Here is a 25990-nt window from a genome sequence, read left to right as displayed (position 1 = left end):
CATGTAGACGGAGTCTCCTTAATCATCGTGTAATGAAATGTTCTGCCATTTACTAATACATTTAGTATTTCTGTTTCTTATCATTTTCAAGATCTCTGTTTGCGGTCACTGAATGCAATCAAACAATTGAATTCCATCCTGATCCATCCCAGTTTACAGCGTCTCAGCTATGAAGTCTATGAAGGACCAGGGTTTGCGCGGGGCACTCCTGTCACTTTGCTGGATGGAGATGAATGAATGCATCTTGTATACATGTCTGCCAGAGGTGTGAAAGCAGGCTGAAAGAATGCAGTCACCACAGTCAGTGCACCTCCTAAAATTGGCACACGAGATTATGGTGGCACCCGCCATGTCTTCGGGTCGTGGAGATCAGCTGCAGTTTGTAGCTGTGGCCCCGCTGGTCATTGCAGCTTGTCTTTTCTCTCTGCTCCCTGTGTTAGGAGTCTGTGAAGTAGGCAGCATTCACTGCTGTCAATCCAATCTAATGATATCATCCACTGACAGCAAGCGGAGACCACCCACTTCACAGAGCCAAATCTACTAGGACAGGGTAGGGAAATGGGAAGGGGAAATAGAAAAGCTGCGATGACAAAGCTATGCAGCCGGCCCCGCTGACCGGATAGCTCCAGTTATACATGGCATTTACGGCCGCCACTTACCTATCAGCGCTGACTGCCCTTTATCCTGAATCAGGAAGAGCTGCCCCCAATCTGTGCAGCACGTCTTCACTCCAAACACCACCAAGTAGCCGGCGCACAGCAGCCACAGGTACGGAGAAAGCAGGAACTCCCTCAGGGTGGTCTCATCGGCAGACTGGGCACCTGGGGTAAAACAGCACAAGAAGGGGAGGTCAGACACCCCAACTCCAGAAAAGATGGAGGCTGCATGAAACGTAGGGAAATGTACAGAAATAAAGCAGACAACGACCTGTAGATCTCATCCGTAGAGGAACGTATCGGGGGGGGGGGGGGGGGGTCATCCCGCTTAAAAGGATCATTTTGAAACTGATGGCAGCGACACGTTTCACAAAAGTTGCGTTTTTTGTCTTTACATTTTCCACGGCGCCGACTATTTTGGAATAAACCATCAAAAGCAACGGGTGAAGTATGATCGGCGGTCCGGGCGGCTCATACACGGACGCATCGTATCTGGGGACGCACATTTTGTGTTCCCTTTTTCTGAGAGTTCATGATGGTTAGGAGCGTCTCCACGGCGCACATTCCTAGTACGGCACCCTATCTGTGAAGCCATTGTGGTAACGGGGTCACAACCTGCTAACAGACGTCTCCTGATGGGTGTCGGGAAGCACTTGGCAGCCAGACGAGTTGTCATGGTGTTATAATGGAAGGTGAGGCGCCAATCGATGACCAGTCGGCACGGGCTTCAGACACTCCCTGCGGGGCTGGGATTCAGTTGCAGTGGCTTATATATGAAATACATCCAGCAGGCGCCCCTGTGATAAACCGGACGCCTCCTTAGCCCCCCAGGACTGCGTCTACACTGTAACTATTGGCCTGCTGCAAGGCGTTCACTTCTGGCCTACCTGCTCCCACCCGGCGCTGGTGAACCACAGAGATAACCGACCGGGGTGCAGGAAGAAGCCCACCGATAGCAGCTTACCCGACACTCACTGATGGGAGAGAGCCGTACGACAACCTCAGTATGAAGAACGCTGAAGACGCACCCAGTTTACTAACAGCCGCGGTCCTCCTAATAAATTTAGCGCATCTTTCTGCAGTTCATGGACTAGAAAATCAAACTTCACATCAGCTAAGAGCCGCTGTACATTAGATACCCCAATACTGGGGGGATTACAGTCTGTCGAGCGGCAGAGGCCCGTCCCCTTTCTCTAGGCTCCATCAACTTTTTGAAAAGTGTCGAATGTAGAAGAAAGTTGAAAAAAGTTCCAAAATCTGTCCTGTTTTTTTGGCTAAAATACTGGCGTATAAGTCAGGATAAAGTGTGCCTGCAGGGGGCGCCTCAGACAGGCGGGATACTCTCTAACTGGATTCCCAAAGATAGGAATAGCTCTTTAAGGATATGAGCCATCTATCGCATAAGGTGATCACACGTCGCTATGATAGGCCATCAATTTATGGTCGGTGGTGGTCTGACCTCTGGGAATGAAGGGACTCAACAACCTCCCCTGCAGAGCAGCGCTCCCAGGAAACAGTCGCCGCCCCCTCGTTCACATGAATGAGAGGAGTGCTGCAGATGGCCAAGATGATTGCACCCAAGTACCTTAGATTTTCTGTTCTCTCATTCAGAGCTCCAAATCAATAAGAATCTGCCTGCATCTACCACCGCTACAACGAGCTCCCTGTATCCGCCAACACTACAAGAAGCTCCCTGCATCCGCCACCGCTACAACGAGCTCCCTGTATCCACCACCACTACAAGAAGCTCCCTGCATCTGCCACCACTACAAGAAGCTCCCTGCATCTGCCACCACTACAAGAAGCTCCCTGATCCGCCACCACTATGAGCTCCCTGCATCCGCCACCACTATGAGCTCCCTGCATCCGCCACCACTACAACGAGCTCCCTGCATCCGCGACCACTACAACGAGCTCCCTGATCCGCCACCACTGCAACGAGCTCCCTGCATGCATCTGCCACCGCTACAACGAGCTCCCTGTATCCGCCACCACTACAAGAAGCTCCCTGCATCTGCCACCACTACAAGAAGCTCCCTGATCCGCCACCACTACAAGAAGCTCCCTGATCCGCCACCACTACAAGAAGCTCCCTGCATCCGCCACCACTACAACAAGCTCCCTGCATCCGCCACCACTACAACGATCTCCCTGCATCCGCCACCACTACAACGATCTCCCTGCATCCGCCACCACTACAACGAGCTCCCTGCATCCGCCACCACTACAACGAGCTCCCTGATCCGCCACCACTACAACGAGCTCCCTGCATCCGCCACCACTACAACGAGCTCCCTGATCCGCCACCACTGCAACGAGCTCCCTGCATCCGCCACCGCTACAACGAGCTCCCTGCATCCGCCACCGCTACAACGAGCTCCCTGCATCCGCCACTGCTACAACGAGCTCCCTGCATCCGCCACCGCTACAACGAGCTCCCTGCATCCGCCACCGCTACAACGAGCTCCCTGCATCCGCCACCGCTACAACGAGCTCCCTGCATCCGCCACCGCTACAGCGAGCTCCCTGCATCCGCTGAACTCAATGGTAAACCTGCATGTAATCCTGGTGGATACTAATCTTAATTCTATGTACTTCAGGGGGATCTGTTGTGCATTGAAGGCCCCTCCACAACGTCACATGGTCACCCGTGAAAGGTAGGCATTTTTAATCTAAAAAAAACATGAGTTTTTTTGTGGGATTGCAATGCGGCGTCTACTATATGTGCGTATCAGTCCCAGAAACAGAACGCATGGAGACATAGAAACCTTCACCTTTTAACACCACAGACAATGGAAAACACATAGTAACCCATGGCTGTACGTTTCCATACCCTTTGTATATACCCTTTGTATATACATCGTAGGCCGGGCTCACACAACCGGGTCGGATTCCGCAGCAGAAAAACCTGCGATACATTGCGGAAATCAATTGTGAAAATTGTGGAAGTGATGGTTTAACCGCACGGATGTATGCGTAAGGCAGCGTATCGTCCACGCGGAAGAAGGCTCACCCCCTCCAGTCAGCATGCCCGCTTATCTATGTATTTTGCTATCAGGTTACAAGCGGTTCTGCCGCTCATACACAAAGCTAATTGCGTATGGGCTGCGGATCGCTTGCATCAATAGACATCTACTGAGGCCATCCGCACTAAAATAGAGCTTGCTGCGGTTTTTCATCCACGCGCGGAATATATAATTAGTACCCACAAGTGTGACAGAATATTCAAAAATACATGCCTGACAATGCCCGCATTTTACCGCAGGTCTCATGCGCGGAAGGCGACTGCAGATTCTGCAATTAAAATCTGTTTGTGTGAGGACCCCCCCCCCTCTTAAAGAAAAAAGTGTTAAACTCTATTAAAAAAAATCTGTGAAAAAACACATATATTTTTCATATCAAAAACAGATCAAAGCGTAAACTGCGCATAGGCATTAAAAACGTAAACGCATGCTTCAAATTACAGGCGTTTATATACGTTTTTTCATGTCTGTTTCTCGCTACATGAAGGTGCCCGTGCGCAGGCCCCAAGCTTTCTGCGGGATTCACCTTTCTTCCCTTTCTTGGGCCCCGGCTCGATGTTCTTCAGCCCCACGTCGGACGGCTCATTCTTGATGAGTAGAAGGCAGAAGACGGAGACGCCGATGCAGATGAGACCGGAGAAGGACAAGGTGCTCCGCCAGCTATAACTGGCCGCTACCAGAGTGGCGATAATCGGACCCAGACTTCCTGCAAGGTTCATGCTGCACGACAGCACCGCCCACCACGTGCCGAACTGCGACGGCTCGAACCACTGCGGAGACGGAGGAGAAGAAGCACAAAGGTGAAGGAGAAATGTACAAAAATCTATTGCAGTATCAAAACACAGAAAAAGACTTCATTGTCCGTGATTTACTTTACGGAAACCCAGAAAAACCTGCAAGTCACCTTCTGAACTGCAGCGTTACAGGAGAGCGCGGGCTACTGCTGGAATCTCTGCACACAACGGGCTACAAGCACAGCCTACGGAGCACGAGCAGAGGCACATGTCAGAGTGTGTCACTGGTGGGGGTCTCAGAGGGCGTCAACGATGGGGGTCTCGGAGGGCATCATCGGTGACGCACTCAGTGTATCACTTCCCACTCATCAATCGGTGATGCCCTCTGATACCCCCACCGACTACGCCCTTTGAGACCCCCAGCGACTACGCCCTTTGAGACCAGTACCATCGACGCCTTCTGATAATCCCAACCAACTGTGGCCGCCTCATATAGTCCGGGCTGGGAACCACAGCTAGAGATAAGTGATGGTCCCAGAAGTGCGGCCCGCACCTATCTGACCTTTATGGTATATTTGGTGGATAGATGTGAATACATATGTGAAGGACCTGCACTACGAACACTTTGTCTCTTTCCCTAATTCGCTCCTGATCTTGTCTTTAAAAAAAAAAAAACTAGAAAAAAAATAAAACACAAACAGAAGGTGAAGGAAGCCTAAAACTGGCGATCAGCCCGAGATCGCTGCTCTGGCCGTAAGCTACTTCTCTGGACGTCATCCTAAACATGCAAGACTTGGCAAATCTTCATTTACTGCAGCCTGAAGAAAGGATTTAGTGGCTGCCGGACGGTCTGTCTGCCGCTCGTCTCCCGCAGGCGAAGTATCGGGCACTTTGTGTCAGTGTGTCATCCTCGGATCCTGAAGTATCAGGCACTTTGTGTCAGTGTGTGTCATCCTCGGATCCTGAAGTATCAGGCACTTTGTGTCAGTGTGCGTCATCCTCCGATCCTGAAGTATCAGGCACTTTGTGTCAGTGTGCGTCATCCTCCGATCCTGAAGTATCAGGCACTTTGTGTCAGTGTGTGTCATCCTCGGATCCTGAAGTATCAGGCACTTTGTGTCAGTGTGTGTCATCCTCGGATCCTGAAGTATCAGGCACTGTGTGTCAGTGTGCGTCATCCTCCGATCCTGAAGTATCAGGCACTTTGTGTCAGTGTTTGTCATCCTCGGATCCTGAAGTATCAGGCACTTTGTGTCAGTGTGTGTCATCCTCCGATCCTGAAGTATCAGGCACTTTGTGTCAGTGTGTGTCATCCGCAGATCCTGAAGTATCAGGCACTTTGTGTCAGTGTGCGTCATCCCCGGATCCTGAAGTATCAGGCACTTTGTGTCAGTGTGTGTCATCCTCGGATCCTGAAGTATCAGGCACTGTGTGTCAGTGTGCGTCATCCTCGGATCCTGAAGTATCAGGCACTTTGTGTCAGTGTGCGTCATCCCCGGATCCTGAAGTATCAGGCACTTTGTGTCAGTGTGCGTCATCCTCGGATCCTGAAGTATCAGGCACTTTGTGTCAGTGTGTGTCATCCTCGGATCCTGAAGTATCAGGCACTTTGTGTCAGTGTGTGTCATCCTCGGATCCTGAAGTATCAGGCACTTTGTGTCAGTGTGTGTCATCCTCGGATCCTGAAGTATCAGGCACTTTGTGTCAGTGTGCGTCATCCCCGGATCCTGAAGTATCAGGGACTTTGTGTCAGTGTGCGTCATCCCCGGATCCTGAAGTATCAGGCACTTTGTGTCAGTGTGTGTCATCCTCGGATCCTGAAGTATCAGGCACTTTGTGTCAGTGTGTGTCATCCGCGGATCCTGAAGTATCAGGCACTTTGTGTCAGTGTGTGTCATCCTCCGATCCTGAAGTATCAGGCACTTTGTGTCAGTGTGCGTCATCCTCCGATCCTGAAGTATCAGGCACTGTGTGTCAGTGTGTGTCATCCTCGGATCCTGAGGTATCAGGCACTGTGTGTCAGTGTGTGTCATCCTCGGATCCTGAAGTATCAGGCACTTTGTGTCAGTGTGTGTCATCCTCGGATCCTGAAGTATCAGGCACTTTGTGTCAGTGTGCGTCCTCCTCGGATCCTGAAGTATCAGGCACTTTGTGTCAGTGTGCGTCATCCCCGGATCCTGAAGTATCAGGGACTTTGTGTCAGTGTGCGTCATCCCCGGATCCTGAAGTATCAGGCACTTTGTGTCAGTGTGTGTCATCCGCGGATCCTGAAGTATCAGGCACTTTGTGTCAGTGTGTGTCATCCTCGGATCCTGAAGTATCAGGCACTTTGTGTCAGTGTGTGTCATCCTCGGATCCTGAAGTATCAGGCACTTTGTGTCAGTGTGTGTCATCCTCGGATCCTGAAGTATCAGGCACTTTGTGTCAGTGTGTGTCATCCGCGGATCCTGAAGTATCAGGCACTTTGTGTCAGTGTGTCATCCTCGGATCCTGAAGTATCAGGCACTTTGTGTCAGTGTGTGTCATCCTCGGTTCCTGAAGTATCAGGCACTTTGTGTCAGTGTGTGTCATCCGCAGATCCTGAAGTATCAGGCACTGTGTGTCAGTGTGTGTCATCCTCCGATCCTGAGGTATCAGGCACTGTGTGTCAGTGTGTGTCATCCTCGGATCCTGAAGTATCAGGCACTTTGTGTCAGTGTGTGTCATCCTCGGATCCTGAAGTATCAGGCACTTTGTGTCAGTGTGTGTCATCCTCGGATCCTGAAGTATCAGGCACTTTGTGTCAGTGTGTGTCATCCTCCGATCCTGAAGTATCAGGCACTTTGTGTCAGTGTGTGTCCTCCTCGGATCCTGAAGTATCAGGCACTTTGTGTCAGTGTTTGTCATCCTCGGATCCTGAAGTATCAGGCACTTTGTGTCAGTGTGTGTCATCCGCAGATCCTGAAGTATCAGGCACTTTGTGTCAGTGTGCGTCATCCTCCGATCATGAAGTATCAGGCACTTTGTGTCAGTGTGTGTCATCCTCGGATCCTGAAGTATCAGGCACTTTGTGTCAGTGTGCGTCATCCTCCGATCCTGAAGTATCAGGTACTTTGTGTCAGTGTGTGTCATCCTCGGATCCTGAAGTATCAGGCACTTTGTGTCAGTGTGCGTCATCCTCCGATCCTGAAGTGTCAGGCACTTTGTGTTAGTGTGTGTCATCCTCGGATCCTGAAGTATCAGGCACTTTGTGTCAGTGTGTGTCATCCTCGGATCCTGAAGTATCAGGCACTTTGTGTCAGTGTGCGTCATCCTCCGATCCTGAAGTATCAGGCACTTTGTGTCAGTGTGTGTCCTCCTCGGATCCTGAAGTATCAGGCACTTTGTGTCAGTGTGTGTCCTCCTCGGATCCTGAAGTATCAGGCACTTTGTGTCAGTGTGTGTCCTCCTCGGATCCTGAAGTATCAGGCACTTTGTGTCAGTGTGTGTCCTCCTCGGATCCTGAAGTATCAGGGACTTTGTGTCAGTGTGCGTCATCCCCGGATCCTGAAGTATCAGGCACTTTGTGTCAGTGTGTGTCATCCGCAGATCCTGAAGTATCAGGCACTTTGTGTCAGTGTGCGTCATCCTCCGATCCTGAAGTATCAGGCACTGTGTGTCAGTGTGTGTCATCCTCGGATCCTGAGGTATCAGGCACTGTGTGTCAGTGTGTGTCATCCTCGGATCCTGAAGTATTAGGCACTTTGTGTCAGTGTGTGTCATCCTCGGATCCTGAAGTATCAGGCACTTTGTGTCAGTGTGTGTCATCCTCGGATCCTGAAGTATCAGGCACTTTGTGTCAGTGTGTGTCATCCTCGGATCCTGAAGTATCAGGCACTTTGTGTCAGTGTGTGTCATCCTCGGATCCTGAAGTATCAGGCACTTTGTGTCAGTGTGTGTCATCCTCGGATCCTGAAGTATCAGGCACTTTGTGTCAGTGTGTGTCATCCTCCGATCCTGAAGTATCAGGCACTTTGTGTCAGTGTGCGTCATCCTCCGATCCTGAAGTATCAGGCACTTTGTGTCAGTGTGTGTCATCCTCGGATCCTGAAGTATCAGGCACTTTGTGTCAGTGTGTGTCATCCGCAGATCCTGAAGTATCAGGCACTTTGTGTCAGTGTGCGTCATCCTCCGATCCTGAAGTATCAGGCACTTTGTGTCAGTGTGTGTCATCCGCAGATCCTGAAGTATCAGGCACTTTGTGTCAGTGTGCGTCATCCTCCGATCATGAAGTATCAGGCACTTTGTGTCAGTGTGAGTCATCCTCGGATCCTGAAGTATCAGGCACTTTGTGTCAGTGTGCGTCATCCTCAGATCCTGAAGTATCAGGCACTTTGTGTCAGTGTGTGTCATCCGCAGATCCTGAAGCATCAGGCACTTTGTGTCAGTGTGCGTCATCCGCAGATCCTGAAGTATCAGGCACTTTGTGTCAGTGTGTGTCATCCTCGGATCCTGAAGTATCAGGCACTTTGTGTCAGTGTGTGTCATCCTCGGATCCTGAAGTATCAGGCACTTTGTGTCAGTGTGTGTCATCCTCGGATCCTGAAGTATCAGGCACTTTGTGTCAGTGTTTGTCATCCTCGGATCCTGAAGTATCAGGCACTTTGTGTCAGTGTGTGTCATCCTCGGATCCTGAAGTATCAGGCACTTTGTGTCAGTGTGTGTCATCCGCAGATCCTGAAGTATCAGGCACTTTGTGTCAATGTGTCATCCTCCGATCCTGAAGTATCAGGCACTTTGTGTCAGTGTGCGTCATCCTCCGATCCTGAAGTATCAGGCACTTTGTGTCAGTGTGTGTCATCCTCGGATCCTGAAGTATCAGGCACTTTGTGTCAGTGTGTGTCCTCCTCGGATCCTGAAGTATCAGGCACTTTGTGTCAGTGTGTGTCATCCTCGGATCCTGAAGTATCAGGCACTGTGTGTCAGTGTGTGTCATCCTCGGATCCTGAAGTATCAGGCACTTTGTGTCAGTGTGTGTCCTCCTCGGATCGTGAAGTATCAGGCACTTTGTGTCAGTGTGTGTCCTCCTCGGATCCTGAAGTATCAGGCACTTTGTGTCAGTGTGTGTCATCCTCGGATCCTGAAGTATCAGGCACTTTGTGTCAGTGTGTGTCATCCTCGGATCCTGAAGTATCAGGCATGCTGCGCTCTCAGCTGTGGCTCCTCAGCTCCCCGCCCCGCCAGTCTCACAGGACCTAATGTCTACTGTCTGCTTTACAGATGAGCAAACTCTGCTTCATCTTATCCTTTGGGCGACAGGGACATTTCCTCCCTCCTGTCTTATGAGCAACAAATGCAGCTCCTCAAAAAGGAATGTGCACATCAGAGGGATGCAAACATGTCACTCATCCATCACCAGTTACTGCATGAGGATTCTTATTTTAAGGCTCAGGACACTTTGTAAGTGTGTAACCCCTGTGCAGAGCTGGCTGTGCTGCTGCTGACATACAGCAGATCTGACAGTGTGTGTGTGTCAGTGTGTGTGTGTCACCGTGTGTCAGTATGTGTGTCATCCTCAGATCCTCTTGTAAACAGACGTCAGAGAGGCAAATCCTTCATGTGTAAATATACCCTTACAGATTACCCCGCGTGGATGAGGAGGCTGTAAACACACAGTGAATGGTTTGGGCTCCTTCACCCCGGAGGGTGAATCACTCGGTGTGCAGGTCCACAGCAGAAGTCACCCTGGGGGATGTTCACACCGGAATGAGTGCGGGTCCACAGCAGAAGTCACCCTGGGGGATGTTCACACCGGAATGAGTGCGGGTCCGCAGCAGAAGTCACCCTGGGGGATGTTCACACTGGAATGAGTGCAGGTCCACAGCAGAAGTCACCCTGGGGGATGTTCACACCGGAATGAGTGCGGGTCCACAGCAGAAGTCACCCTGGGGGATGTTCACACCGGAATGAGTGCGGGTCCACAGCAGAAGTCACCCTGGGGGATGGTCACACCGGAATGAGTGCGGGTCCACAGCAGAAGTCACCCTGGGGGATGTTCACACCGGAATGAGTGCGGGCCCACAGCAGAAGTCTCCCTGGGGGATGTTCACAATGGAATGAGTGCGGGTCCGCAGCAGAAGTCACCCTGGGGGATGTTCACACCGGAATGAGTGCGGGCCCACAGCAGAAGTCACCCTGGGGGATGTTCACAATGGAATGAGTGCGGGTCCACAGCAGAAGTCACCCTGGGGGATGTTCACACCGGAATGAGTGCGGGTCCGCAGCAGAAGTCACCCTGGGGGATGTTCACACCGGAATGAATGCGGGTCCGCAGCAGAAGTCACCCTGCGGGATGTTCACACCGGAATGAGTGCGGGTCCACAGCAGAAGTCACCCTGGGGGATGTTCACACCGGAATGAGTGCGGGTCCGCAGCAGAAGTCACCCTGGGGGATGTTCACACCGGAATGAGTGCGGGTCCCCAGCAGAAGTCACCCTGGGGGATGTTCACACCGGAATGAGTGCGGGTCCGCAGCAGAAGTCACCCTGGGGAATGTTCACACCGGAATGAGTGCGGGTCCGCAGCAGAAGTCACCCTGGGGGATGTTCACACCGGAATGAATGCGGGTCCGCAGCAGAAGTCACCCCGGGAGATGTTCACACCGGAATGAGTGCGGGTCCGCAGCAGAAGTCACCCTGGGGGATGTTCACACCGGAATGAGTGCGGGTCCACAGCAGAAGTCACCCTGGGGGATGTTCACACCGGAATGAGTGCGGGTCCACAGCAGAAGTCACCCTGGGGGATGTTCACACCGGAATGAGTGCGGGTCCACAGCAGAAGTCACCCTGGGGGATGTTCACACCGGAATGAGTGCGGGTCCACAGCAGAAGTCACCCTGGGGGATGATCACACCGAAATGAGTGCGGGTCCACAGCAGAAGTCACCCTGGGGGATGTTCACACCGGAATGAGTGCGGGTCCACAGCAGAAGTCACCCTGGGGGATGTTCACACCGGAATGAGTGCGGGTCCACAGCAGAAGTCACCCTGGGGGATGTTCACACCGGAATGAGTGCGGGTCCACAGCAGAAGTCACCCTGGGGGATGTTCACACCGGAATGAGTGCGGGTCCACAGCAGAAGTCACCCTGGGGGGATGTTCACACCGGAATGAGTGCGGGTCCACAGCAGAAGTCACCCTAGGGGATGTTCACACCGGAATGAGTGTGGGTCCACAGCTGAAGTCACCCTGGGGGATGTTCACACCGGAATGAGTGCGGGTCCACAGCAGAAGTCACCCCGGGGGATGTTCACACCGGAATGAGTGCGGGTCCACAGCAGAAGTCACCCCGGGGGATGGTCACACCGGTTTGAGTGCGGGTCCACAGCAGAAGTCACCCCGGGGGATGGTCACACCGGTTTGAGTGCGGGTCCACAGCAGAAGTCACCCTGGGGGATGTTCACACCGGAATGAGTGCGGGTCCACAGCAGAAGTCACCCTGGGGGATGTTCACACCTGAATGAGTGCGGGTCCACAGCAGAAGTCACCCTGGGGGATGTTCACACCGGAATGAGTGCGGGTCCACAGCAGAAGTCACCCTGGGGGATGTTCACACCGGAATGAGTGCGGGTCCGCAGCAGAAGTCACCCTGGGGGATGTTCACACCGGAATGAGTGCGGGTCCCCAGCAGAAGTCACCCTGGGGGATGTTCACACCGGAATGAGTGCGGGTCCGCAGCAGAAGTCACCCTGGGGAATGTTCACACCGGAATGAGTGCGGGTCCGCAGCAGAAGTCACCCTGGGGGATGTTCACACCGGAATGAATGCGGGTCCGCAGCAGAAGTCACCCCGGGAGATGTTCACACCGGAATGAGTGCGGGTCCGCAGCAGAAGTCACCCTGGGGGATGTTCACACCGGAATGAGTGCGGGTCCACAGCAGAAGTCACCCTGGGGGATGTTCACACCGGAATGAGTGCGGGTCCACAGCAGAAGTCACCCTGGGGGATGTTCACACCGGAATGAGTGCGGGTCCACAGCAGAAGTCACCCTGGGGGATGTTCACACCGGAATGAGTGCGGGTCCACAGCAGAAGTCACCCTGGGGGATGATCACACCGAAATGAGTGCGGGTCCACAGCAGAAGTCACCCTGGGGGATGTTCACACCGGAATGAGTGCGGGTCCACAGCAGAAGTCACCCTGGGGGATGTTCACACCGGAATGAGTGCGGGTCCACAGCAGAAGTCACCCTGGGGGATGTTCACACCGGAATGAGTGCGGGTCCACAGCAGAAGTCACCCTGGGGGATGTTCACACCGGAATGAGTGCGGGTCCACAGCAGAAGTCACCCTGGGGGGATGTTCACACCGGAATGAGTGCGGGTCCACAGCAGAAGTCACCCTAGGGGATGTTCACACCGGAATGAGTGTGGGTCCACAGCTGAAGTCACCCTGGGGGATGTTCACACCGGAATGAGTGCGGGTCCACAGCAGAAGTCACCCCGGGGGATGTTCACACCGGAATGAGTGCGGGTCCACAGCAGAAGTCACCCCGGGGGATGGTCACACCGGTTTGAGTGCGGGTCCACAGCAGAAGTCACCCCGGGGGATGGTCACACCGGTTTGAGTGCGGGTCCACAGCAGAAGTCACCCTGGGGGATGTTCACACCGGAATGAGTGCGGGTCCACAGCAGAAGTCACCCTGGGGGATGTTCACACCTGAATGAGTGCGGGTCCACAGCAGAAGTCACCCTGGGGGATGTTCACACCGGAATGAGTGCGGGTCCACAGCAGAAGTCACCCTGGGGGATGTTCACACCGGAATGAGTGCGGGTCCACAGCAGAAGTCACCCTGGGGGATGGTCACACCGGAATGAGTGCGGGTCCGCAGCAGAAGTCACCCTGGGGGATGTTCACACCGGAATGAGTGCGGGTCCGCAGCAGAAGTCACCCTGGGGGATGTTCACACCGGAATGAGTGCGGGTCCACAGCAGAAGTCACCCTGGGGGATGGTCACACCGGAATGAGTGCGGGTCCGCAGCAGAAGTCACCCTGGGGGATGTTCACACCGGAATGAGTGCGGGTCCGCAGCAGAAGTCACCCTGGGGGATGTTCACACCGGAATGAGTGCGGGTCCGCAGCAGAAGTCACCCTGGGGGATGTTCACACCGGAATGAGTGCGGGTCCGCAGCAGAAGTCACCCCGGGAGATGTTCACACCGGAATGAGTGCGGGTCCGCAGCAGAAGTCACCCCGGGAGATGTTCACACCGGAATGAGTGCGGGTCCGCAGCAGAAGTCACCCTGGGGGATGGTCACACCGGATTGAGTGCGGGTCCGCAGCAGAAGTCACCCCGGGAGATGTTCACACCGGAATGAGTGCGGGTCCGCAGCAGAAGTCAACCTGGGGGATGTTCACACCGGAATGAGTGTGGGTCCGCAGCAGAAGTCACCCTCATGGATGTTCACACCGGAATGAGTGCGGGTCCGCAGCAGAAGTCACCCTGGGGGATGTTCACACTGGAATGAGTGCGGGTCCACAGCAGAAGTCACCCTGGGGGATGTTCACACCGGAATGAGTGCGGGTCCGCAGCAGAAGTCACCCTGGGGGATGTTCACACCGGAATGAGTGCGGGTCCACAGCAGAAGTCACCCTGCGGGATGTTCACACCGAAATGAGTGCGGGTCCACAGCAGAAGTCACCCTGGGGGATGTTCACACCGGAATGAGTGCGGGTCCACAACAGAAGTCACCCTGGGGGATGTTCACACCGGAATGAGTGCGGGTCCGCAGCAGAAGTCACCCTGGGGGATGTTCACACCGGAATGAGTGCGGGTCCACAGCAGAAGTCACCCCGGGGGATGTTCACACCGGAATGAGTGCGGGTCCACGGCAGAAGTCACCCTGCGGGATGTTCACACCGGAATGAGTGCGGGTCCACAGCAGAAGTCACCCTGGGGGATGTTCACACCGGAATGAGTGCGGGTCCACAGCAGAAGTCACCCTGGGGGATGTTCACACCGGAATGAGTGCGGGTCCGCAGCAGAAGTCACCCTGGGGGATGTTCACACCGGAATGAGTGCGGGTCCGCAGCAGAAGTCACCCTGGGGGATGTTCACACCGGAATGAGTGTGGGTCCACAGCAGAAGTCACCCTGGGGGATGTTCACACCGGAATGAGTGCGGGTCCGCAGCAGAAGTCACCCTGGGGGATGTTCACACCGGAATGAGTGTGGGTCCACAGCAGAAGTCACCCTGGGGGATGTTCACACCGGAATGAGTGCGGGTCCACAGCAGAAGTCACCCTGGGGGATGTTCACACCGGAATGAGTGCGGGTCCACAGCAGAAGTCACCCCGGGGGATGTTCACACTGGAATGAGTGCGGGTCCGCAGCAGAAGTCACCCCGGGGGATGTTCACACCGGAATGAGTGTGGGTCCACAGCAGAAGTCACCCCGGGGGATGTTCACACCGGAATGAGTGCGGGTCCGCAGCAGAAGTCACCCTGGGGGATGTTCACACCGGAATGAGTGTGGGTCCACAGCAGAAGTCACCCTGGGGGATGTTCACACCGGAGTGAGTGCAGGTCCGCAGCAGAAGTCACCCTGGGGGATGTTCACACCGGAATGAGTGTGGGTCCACAGCAGAAGTCACCCTGGGGGATGTTCACACCGGAATGAGTGCGGGTCCGCAGCAGAAGTCACCCTGGGGGATGTTCACACCGGAATGAGTGCGGGTCCGCAGCAGAAGTCACCCTGGGGGATGTTCACACCGGAATGAGTGCGGGCCCACAGCAGAAGTCACCCTGGGGGATGTTCACACCGGAATGAGTGCGGGTCCGCAGCAGAAGTCACCCTGGGGGATGTTCACACCGGAATGAGTGTGGGTCCACAGCAGAAGTCACCCTGGGGGATGTTCACACCGGAATGAGTGCGGGTCCGCAGCAGAAGTCACCCTGGGGGATGTTCACACCGGAATGAGTGCGGGTCCGCAGCAGAAGTCACCCTGGGGGATGTTCACACCGGAATGAGTGCGGGTCCACAGCAGAAGTCACCCTGGGGGATGTTCACACGGTGGAATTTGTCTCAGAATCTTCCCCAGTGAATTTCAACTCAAAAAAATGCATCAGCACCCGTGTTTTCTGCGCCGGTTTCTGGTGCCCGGTCAGGCTGCGTTCACACATTACAGATCCTGGTACGGAGACGCACTAAGCTCCACGTATACTTTGTGCTGCAGGTTTCGTGCGATCCTTTAAAAAAGCCCCGTCACAATCTGTACTTTTGGTGAAGGAACGCTCAGCGGACAAAATCTGTGTGGAAACCGGATGCAGAAATTGTTTCCGCATCAATAAACGGCGTGTCGCTTCCTGACCAAGAAACCTGCGGAAAAGCGATTTTTAGCGTCAAAATTCTGCATGTGGATTTCACCCGCCGACGGGGCAAATCCGGTGTGCAGCTACAGGCCAAAAACTGCGACAAAAAGCAGCAGATTGTGAGGCAGAACTCACTACCAAAAATACTGCAGCAAAATAAACCGTGTGCAGAAGGAATCATAGCGGCAGAGAGCGGAGACCTCACACTCCTCAGCGCCACCGCGGCAGAAGAGGAGTGCAGTCCAGCCATGTGCCGGGGGGCCGGTGAAGGCAGCAGCATCCTGGACACAGGGACCGCACACTCGCTATATATTATGGGAGGAGCTGAAGATAACCAAGACTGCAGCAAACACTTCATGAAGCTTTGTATCCCAATGTATCCACCAAGTGTTACTTTGTTTTGTCCGTAGCCTTCCAGCTTGTTGCCTCCGTTTCCGGCGGCGCTTCAGCTGCTGAGTAAATGCTGTGAGGTCATCTACTTGATGACAAAATCCCATTTCTAGACGCTTTGCCAGGTAGCTCACATATAGCTGCGCACCTACCTTCCGAAGAACCTTCCCACAAGGTGGCCAGCCAAGTCCTTGCGCGAGGCCATTGAAGAACCAGAGGACGGCAAAAATGGTGACACTGGAACTCCAGGAGAACAGAACATTCACCGCACCCACCAAGCAGAGTCCCGTAGAGAACAGCCATCGAGCGCTCATCTGGTCGGACAGCACCCCGCTGATGAACTTGCTGATTGCGTAGGCTGCGGACTGGCTGCTGGTGATGAGACCTGCGGACAACACATGGCTGGTTACAAGTCATCCATCGCTCTGGGACTCAACAGGAAGGATTCGTCTTGGGATCAGTTATGGGCTTCTAGGAGCTGAAGCGCTGAGCCTGCCCCTGCGTGCTCCTAACCAGAGGACTAGGCACATGTGGGGGAAGGGCAGGGGAGGCAAGTGGCACATCCCGCATGCAGCGTTTGAGCTCCTTTAGCCCATAACATTAGTCTACGGTGCCATTGGAGGTGACAGAGGCCCATTATAATTGTACGCGGCACTTTATGCACTTATTACATACATTTACGGATCTAGCAGCCATAAGCAGAGGGTGGCCCCCACGGACCTGGTTGGGGCCAATACTGTTTAACAGCTTTCAAGTGATGCCGGAGTAGAGCTTGGTAGTAACTTCTCTGCAGATGAGCCCCATGGCTGCCTGTAGACCCCGCAGACGCTTCCTTTCTGTCGGTGGGCTGTTAGCATGCAATCTCCACCCTGACAGACGACTGCTGGATGAGGTGCAGTGATTGACACCGTCACCCTGCTGCCTCTACAGGCGGCGGTACCGTCTTCTCTTAGTGGAAGGCTTCATTTTAAAAAGGACATTCAGGAGCTGCGACCATCAAGACGGCGCAGGAAGCCGCCGATCCGGAGCGCTTTACTGTGCAGAGGCCCAGAACTTTCTGATTCAGCACCGACTGTCGCCATATTAGGGGCATCTACATGAATAAGGGGAGAGCTGCCGGACCCTTCCCTTCTGGGGAGATGAGCCGCTCGGCACTAAGAACACATGCATGCTCGGCCGACGTTATGGGGGGTTGGGATAACGACCGGCGTGACGCAGCGTGCCACACAGTCGTCCCAGCGATCGGTGCCTCTGCTCTCACACAGGAGTGCCTGGTGGCGGGCGGGCTGGAGAGCCTTCACAGAGGAGCCACGGGCCAATTGTTGGATTGTTATGCCTGCAGAGACTGAACGACAAGGAATTATTCTTCATCATTCAGTCGCTGGCGGCATTTAGACTGAATGATTAGCGCAATCCAGCAAAAATCGGACAGTTCCGTGTAAGAGGGCCTGCAGCTATCTTACAGCTAGCTTTACTTTGTTGTCACAGCCAACAGACTCCGCCTTTCAATTGTCTTCTTGCAGTCGGTGTAAGGGCTGCAGTCATTATTAACCAACTCCTTACATCAAGCACTGCCAATTCTATCAGGACGTCAGTAAACACAGTGATTCGCGCGATGGAATCCGCAGGTAAAGCCGTCAGCGCAAAGCTGCAGGGAGAGCCATATGGAAAGGTGGAGCACGGCGGCTGCAGAGAGACTGCAAAGTGCCACATATTGTATATATAACCGGATCCTGCAGGTAACCAGACTCCCGGCCTCCCGGTGTGAAGGTTACACGGCCTTGTCCGAATGCCTCCTGTACGAGCCGCGCTTCCCCAGCGAGGGGGCAGAAGGGAGCGGCTCCTAGAAATGCTGCGTGCAGCGTAATAACTGTATAAATGCTCGGATGGGAGTTATACCGCTTCTCTGTAACGCTCTGTAAGGCCTCGTTCACATCTGCGCCGCAGCGGCCGTTAGGCGCCCACATGGCAGAGTCCGCTACGTGTAGAGCAGCAAATAGCGCAGCATGCAGAACTATTGCTGCTGATAAAATGCTAGACATTGCGACAGAAACCCAACGGACCCCCTTGTAGTCAGCAGACCCCGTCGGGCAGATATTCTGCGGTTACCTTCACTGTTCTGCTCTCATAAAGGAACAGAACGGAAATTGTAACGGCGTGTTAACGTCAGGAGTGTACCAATCAGTACGGGGGTCCAAGCCCCGGCGCCAGGTTTGGTGCGGATGTGTTGGTTAGGTGGTCCGGCGCCTCCCCTGCCTCTTGTCTTACAACTCTGCGTTGTGCCGTTCCTCTGTCATTCCTCCGAGAAATGTCTGACTGACAGCTCAATGCTACCAGATGGGTGCGAACCTACAGTCACATATTGACCAATCAGAGCTGGCAGTACTAGACTGTGTACAGAGACACACCCCTTTGTCTGGGGAAATCGTAACGCCCAGTTGTCAATCTGTTCATATAATTCTAGGAGGACTAACAGAGGGACGGCCCAATGCTGAGCGGCTCCAGAGGAGTTGTATGATGTAGGCAGGTGCCGACCGCCGACACAATACATCCGTGTGCGTTAGGCTGGGGTCACACAACGTTGTTACAAATGGCTTCCCCACGGCTTCTTCCACACAAGCGATGACTTGTGGGCGGCTGCACTGCGAGACTACAAATAACGGCGGGCTCCATCCAGACGCGTAGTCATGTTCTGCGGCCCGCGGTCCCATGATTTGTGCTGCATGAACATGTTTGTGTGATGCAACTTCTACACTAGAAGATTGTACTGTAAACGCAGTAATCTGAGCCCGAGCGCCATCAAGAGGCCACATCCATCACCGAAGAGGGGCTGTCAGCTCCGGCCCCCAGCAGTCGTCTTCAGGCGTTTCTCTCTGGTCAGGGACTTGTAAATCCCCGCCTCCAGGAAGCACTGCCTCTGATTGGCATTCAATGAATGGCTGTGATTGGTTCATCGAGCACTGGCTCTGATTGGCTGAGCGCCGTCGCTCCTAAAGGCGGGGATTTACAAATCCCTGACCAGGGAGAAAGACAACAGCCGGGGATGAGAAGACAATGCGCCGGAGCCGACAGCGCTTCTTAGGTGGTTATGTGGGGTTTGTGGTTTTTTGATGCAGCTAGGGCTTATTTCCAGTGTAGGGCTTGTAGCACCGCAAGAAAACGCAGCGATATTGCACAGACCACCAATGCGATAGTGCTGCGATTTTCTTGCGTTCATATCGTGTCGCCCGTGTGGAAGGAGCCTCAGGTAGGTAGAGAACTGTAGCCGCCATGTTGTACGGGCAAAACCAGGACCCTGAAATGTCAGATCAGAGGAGTGGAGAGAGGAACAACTGCAGGCAACACCCCCCTCCCCTGGGACAGCGTCTTGTCCCCAAACTGGAGGGTTGGTCTAAGAGCTCTGAGTCCTCTAGTATGATGGAGCATGATGTCTCTCTGACAGAGGAGATCTACCGTACCTACCTAACACCATGAGTGCGTCCTGCGGGTCCGCGGCACACCTCGCTGGTTTCAGTCTACTGACTTTTGCATTGCTGATAAATCCACGGTAAATCCGCTCTTGTATAAACGTGCGCAAAAAAGGAAGCAGCAGAACACCAATGAATGTGGCTCTTGAGCAGCGAGCGGCGGCCCGGCCCAAGCGGCATCCTACTGAGCAGAATGGCGCAGCATGTGGTTCTTGTATCACCGCCGCACATCCGGATGCTCAACGCTGCAGATGGAGGGAAACCTTTCTGTCAGGTATATAAATCAGCAGAGGCGTCCTCCTCAGCGGGGCGTCGGGCCCAGAATACGCAGTACGTTACCGTGACGCTCCACGGACGGGAGGGGCGCCATACGTCGTTAGCAAGACTAATTAAGTAATAATACCAGCGAGGCCCCGAGATGTCTGCCTCACCAGTCAGTACTACAACAGGAAAGGAACAAATGCTGCGACACGGACTACATGTCCCAGCATGCTCTGACCCTGCGGACAACATGGAGGAAGGAGCGACCAGCAGGTAGTCCCTCCCTTCTGCCAGAAGGTCTTCTCTTTACTAGAATTTATACGCCTTGCTGTCTGAACGGTGCGTACGAGTGCGGCATCACGCGGTTCCTGTGGTGTTGGGGGCGTTCACACCTCACTGATTGGCTGCGGATCTGCCGGACATTTCACCCTTTTATTTGAATTTAAAAGCCAATTCCTGCCCTTCCATGAAGAGTCCAGAGAGTGTGTGGACCTACCGTGTATGGTATGGCGGTGTATAGTGGTATGACCTACCGTGTATGGTATGGTGGTGTATTGTGGTATGACCTACCGTGTATGGTATGGCGGTGTATAGCAGTATGACCTACTGTGTATGGTATGGTGGTGTATTGTGGTATGACCTACCATGTATGGTATGGCGGTGTATAGCAGTATGACCTACCGTGTATGGTATGGTGGTGTATTGTGGTATGACCTACCGTGTATGGTATGGTGGTGTATTGTGGTATGACCTACCGTGTATGGTATGGTGGTGTATGGCGGAATGACCTACTGTGTATGGTATGGCGGTGTATAGCAGTATGACCTACCGTGTATGGTATGGTGGTGTATTGTGGTATGACCTACCGTGTATGGTATGGTGGTGTATTGTGGTATGACCTACCGTGTATGGTATGGCGGTGTATTGTGGTATGACCTACCGTGTATGGTATGGCGGTGTATAGCAGTATGACCTACTGTGTATGGTATGGTGGTGTATTGTGGTATGACCTACCATGTATGGTATGGCGGTGTATAGCAGTATGACCTACCGTGTATGGTATGGTGGTGTATGGCGGAATGACCTACCATGTATGGTATGGCGGTGTATAGCGATATGACCTACCGTGTATGGTATGGCGGTGTATAGCGGTATGACCTACCGTGTATGGTATGGCAGTGTATAGCGGTATGACCTACCGTGTATGGTATGGCGGTGTATAGCGGTATGACCTACTGTGCATGGTATGGTGGTGTATAGCGATATGACCTACCGTGTATAGTATGGTGGTGTACAGTGGAATGACCTACTGTGTAAGGTATGGTGGTGTATAGCGGTATGACCTACTGTGTATGGTATGGTGGTGTATAGCGGTATGACCTACTGTGTATGGTATGGTGGTGTATAGCGATATGACCTTCCGTGTATGGTATGGTGGATTATAGCGATATGACCTACCGTGTATGGTATGGCGGTGTATGGCGGAATGACCTACTGTGTATGGTATGGTGGTGTATAGCGGTATGACCTACCGTGTATGGTATGGCGGTGTATAGCGATATGACCTACCGTGTATAGTATGGTGGTGTACAATGGTATGACCTACTGTGTATGGTATGGTGGTGTATAGTGATATGACCTACCGTGTATGGTATGGCGGTGTATAGTGGTATAACCTACCGTGTATGGTATGGTGGTGTATGGCGGAATGACCTACTGTGTATGGTATGGTGGTGTATAGCGGTATGACCTACCGTGTATGGTATGGCGGTGTATAGCGATATGACCTACCGTGTATAGTATGGTGGTGTACAGTGGTATGACCTACCGTGTATGGTATGGCGGTGTATAGCGATATGACCTACCGTGTATGGTATGGCGGTGTATAGTGGTATAACCTACCATGTATGGTATGGTGGTGTATGGCGGAATGACCTACTGTGTATGGTATGGTGGTGTATGGCGGAATGACCTACTGTGTATGGTATGGTGGTGTATAGCAATATGACCTACCGTGTATGGTATGGTGGTGTATAGCGATATGACCTACCGTGTATAGTATGGTGGTGTACAGTGGTATGACCTACCGTGTATGGTATGGTGGTGTATAGCGATATGACCTACCGTGTATAGTATGGTGGTGTACAGTGGTATGACCTACCGTGTATGGTATGGTGGTGTATAGCGATATGACCTACCGTGTATGGTATGGCGGTGTATAGTGGTATGACCTACTGTGTATGGTATGGCGGTGTATAGCGACATGACCTACCGTGTATGGTATGGCGGTGTATAGCGATATGACCTACCGTGTATAGTATGGTGGTGTACAGTGGAATGACCTACTGTGTATGGTATGGTGGTGTATAGCGGTATGACCTACCGTGTATGGTATGGCGGTGTATAGCGGTATGACCTACCGTGTAAGGTATGGTGGTGTATAGCGATATGACCTACCATGTATAGTATGGTGGTGTACAGTGGTATGACCTACCGTGTATGGTATGGCGGTGTATAGCGGTATGACCTACCGTGTATGGTATGGCGGTGTATAGCGGTATGACCTACCGTGTAAGGTATGGTGGTGTATAGCAGTATGACCTACTGTGTATGGTATGGTAGTGTATGGCGGAATGACCTACTGTGTATGGTATGGTGGAGTATAGCAGTATGACCTACCATGTATGGTATTGTGGTGTATGGCGGAATGACCTACCGTGTATGGTATGGTGGTGTATAGCAGTATGACCTACCGTGTATGGTATGGTGGTGTATAGTGGTATGACCTACAGTGTATGGTATGGCGGTGTATAGTGGTATAACCTACTGTGTATGGTACAGTGGTGTATGGCGGAATGAACTACCGTGTATGGTATGGTGGTGTATTGTGGTATGACCTACCGTGTATGGTATGGTGGTGTACGGTGGAATGACCTACTGTGTATGGTATGGCGGTGTACAGTGGTATGACCTACCGTGTATGGTATGGTGGTGTATAGTGGTATGACCTACCGTGTATGCTATGGCAGTGTATAGTGGTATAACCTACTGTGTATGGTATAGTGGTGTATGGCGGAATGACCTACTGTGTATGGTATGGCGCTATATAGCGGTATGACCTACTGTGTATGGTATGGTGGTGTATGGTGGAATGACCTACCGTGTATGGTATGGCGGTGTATAGCAGTATGACCTACCGTGTATGGTATGGCGGTGTATGGCGGAATGACCTACCGTGTATGGTATGGCGGTGTATAGCGGTATGACCTACCGTGTATGGTATGGCGGTGTATAGTGGTATGACCTACTGTGTATGGTATGGTGGTGTATAGCGATATGACCTACTGTGTATGGTATGGTGGTGTATGGTGGAATGACCTACTGTGTATGATATAGCGGTGTACGGCGGAATGACCTACCGTGTATGGTATGGCGGTGTATAGTGGTATGACCTACCGTGTATGGTATGGTGGTGTATAGTGGTATGACCTACCGTGTATGGTATGGCGGTGTATTGTGGTATGACCTACTGTGTATGGTATAGTGGTGTACAGCGGAATGACCTACCGTGTATGGTATAGCGGTGTATAGTGGTATGACCTACTGTGTATGGTAAAGTGGTGTACAGCGGAATGACCTACAGTGTATGGTATGGCGGTGTGCAGTGGTATGACCCACCGTGTATGGTATGGCGGTGTACAGTGGTATGACCTACCGTGTATGGTATGTTGGTGTATTGTGGTATGACCTACCGTGTATGGTATGTTGGTGTATTGTGGTATGACCTACCGTGTATGGTATGTTGGTGTATTGTGGTATGACCTACCGTGTATGGTATGGCGGTGTACAGTGGTATAACCTATCGTGTATGGTATAGTGGTGTATGGCGGAATGACCTACAGTGTATGGTATGGCGGTGTATAGTGGTATAACCTACTGTGTATGGCGGAATGACCTACCGTGTATGGTATGGCGGTGTATAGTGGTATAACCTACCGTGTATGGTATGTTGGTGTATTGTGGTATGACCTACCGTGTATGGTATGGCGGTGTATAGTGGTATAACCTACTGTGTATGGTATAGTGGTGTACAGCGGAATGACGTACCGTGTAAGGTATGGTGGTGTATTGCGGTATGACCTACCGTGTATGGTATGGCGGTGTATAGTGGTATAACCTACTGTGTATGGTATGGCGGTGTATAGCGGTATAACCTACTGTGTATGGTATAGTGGTGTACAGCGGAATGACCTACCGTGTATGGTATGGCGGTGTATAGTGGTATAACCTACCGTGTATGGTATGTTGGTGTATTGCGGTATGACCTACCGTGTATGGTATGGCGGTGTATAGTGGTATAACCTACTGTGTATGGTATAGTGGTGTACGGCGGAATGACCTACCGTGTATGGTATGGCGGTGTATAGTGGTATAACCTACTGTGTATGGTATAGTGGTGTACGGCGGAATGACCTACCGTGTATGGTATAGCGGTAGATGGAGGCCACTTACCCAGATCGTCCTTGTCCAGCGTTATCTCCTGCATTACAGACGGCATCACGAAGGAGAAGGTCTTCCGATTGAAGTAATACAAGGTGTAGCCAACAAACATGGCCCCGAAGATGACCGTCCGGTAGTAGCCATAGCCCTGGCCTTGTGCTCCCATCTTGCCTGATATCCAAAGGGCGACCTGCAGAGACTTACAAGCAGCGCTTCATGTAGTGGATGGCAGAGCGAGGAGTCCGGGCACAACTGCACATATATATATAGATCAGCTCACGTACGGCAGACAGTCCGAGCCCCGCGGTGGTAAGCCGAGACCGTCAGAGGAGGTGGAGGCGGCTGCCAACCCCGTCCTTCTGCTGAGCAGGCAGCTTGTTGCAGGTCGGCCGTTCCGGGCCAATGATTAACCCAGCGAGTCACACGTTACCCTGCAGGGACAGAGAGGGGAGGGTTACTGACAACGCAAGAAAGTCACTTATAGCAGCTACTGACACCACTCCTAGGACAGCCGACAACCCTCAGGACTAAGTGCAGCAACAAGCCGACAACCCTCAGGACTAAGTGCAGCAACAAGCCGACAACCCTCAGGACTAAGTGCAGCAACAAGCCGACAACCCTCGGGACTAAGTGCAGCAACAAGCCGACAACCGTCAGGACTAAGTGCAGCAACAAGCCGACAACCCTCAGGACTAAGTGCAGCAACAAGCCGACAACCCTCAGGACTAAGTGCAGCAACAAGCCGACAACCCTCAGGACTAAGTGCAGCAACAAGCCGACAACCCTCAGGACTAAGTGCAGCAACAAGCCGACAACCCTCAGGACTAAGTGCAGCAACAAGCCGACAACCCTCAGGACTAAGTGCAGCAACAAGCCGACAACCCTCAGGACTAAGTGCAGCAACAAGCCGACAACCCTCAGGACTAAGTGCAGCAACAAGCCGACAACCCTCAGGACTAAGTGCAGCAATAAGCCGACAACCCTCAGGACTAAGTGCAGCACTAAGCTGACAACCCTCAGGACTAAGCCGACAACCCTCAGGACTAAGCCGACAACCCTCAGGACTAAGTGCAGCACTAAGCCGACAACCCTCAGCACTCAGTGCAGCAATAAGCCGACAACCCTCAGCACTAAGTGCAGCAATAAGCCAACAACCCTCAGCACTAAGCCGACAACCCTCAGCACTAAGTGCAGCAACAAGCCGACAACCCTCAGGACTAAGTGCAGCAACAAGCCGACAACCCTCAGGACTAAGTGCAGCAATAAGCCGACAACCCTCAGGACTAAGTGCAGCACTAAGCTGACAACCCTCAGGACTAAGTGCAGCACTAAGCTGACAACCCTCAGCACTAAGTGCAGCACTAAGCTGACAACCCTCAGGACTAAGTGCAGCAATAAGCCGACAACCCTCGGGACTAAGTGCAGCACTAAGCCGACAACCCTCAGGACTAAGTGCAGCAACAAGCCGACAACCCTCAGGACTAAGTGCAGCAATAAGCCGACAACCCTCAGGACTAAGTGCAGCACTAAGCTGACAACCCTCAGGACTAAGTGCAGCACTAAGCTGACAACCCTCAGCACTAAGTGCAGCACTAAGCTGACAACCCTCAGGACTAAGTGCAGCACTAAGCTGACAA

At 52.9% G+C, this 25990-nt stretch overlaps 1 protein-coding gene across 4 annotated transcripts in view; it reads right to left on the bottom strand.

The window, feature by feature from the left end:
- Positions 1 to 25990, bottom strand: part of SLC37A4 (solute carrier family 37 member 4) — a 69491-nt gene that overhangs the window by 11825 nt on the left and 31676 nt on the right. For all 4 annotated transcript variants that reach the window (XM_066606057.1, XM_066606058.1, XM_066606056.1 and 1 more), the window contains exons 2-5: positions 24366 to 24784; positions 16278 to 16510; positions 4206 to 4449; positions 660 to 821 (exon numbers count right to left, since the gene is read on the bottom strand). In XM_066606057.1, coding sequence (XP_066462154.1) covers positions 660 to 821; positions 4206 to 4449; positions 16278 to 16510; positions 24366 to 24519 — 793 coding nt within the window. In that variant the 5' untranslated portion in view covers positions 24520 to 24784. The remainder of the gene's footprint in view (positions 1 to 659; positions 822 to 4205; positions 4450 to 16277; positions 16511 to 24365; positions 24785 to 25990) is intronic.

This window comes from Eleutherodactylus coqui, chromosome 6 (assembly GCF_035609145.1).
Source record: "Eleutherodactylus coqui strain aEleCoq1 chromosome 6, aEleCoq1.hap1, whole genome shotgun sequence".
In the NCBI taxonomy this organism is placed as follows: Eukaryota; Metazoa; Chordata; class Amphibia; order Anura; family Eleutherodactylidae; genus Eleutherodactylus; species Eleutherodactylus coqui.
This window is presented reverse-complemented; position numbering and strand designations above follow the sequence as displayed.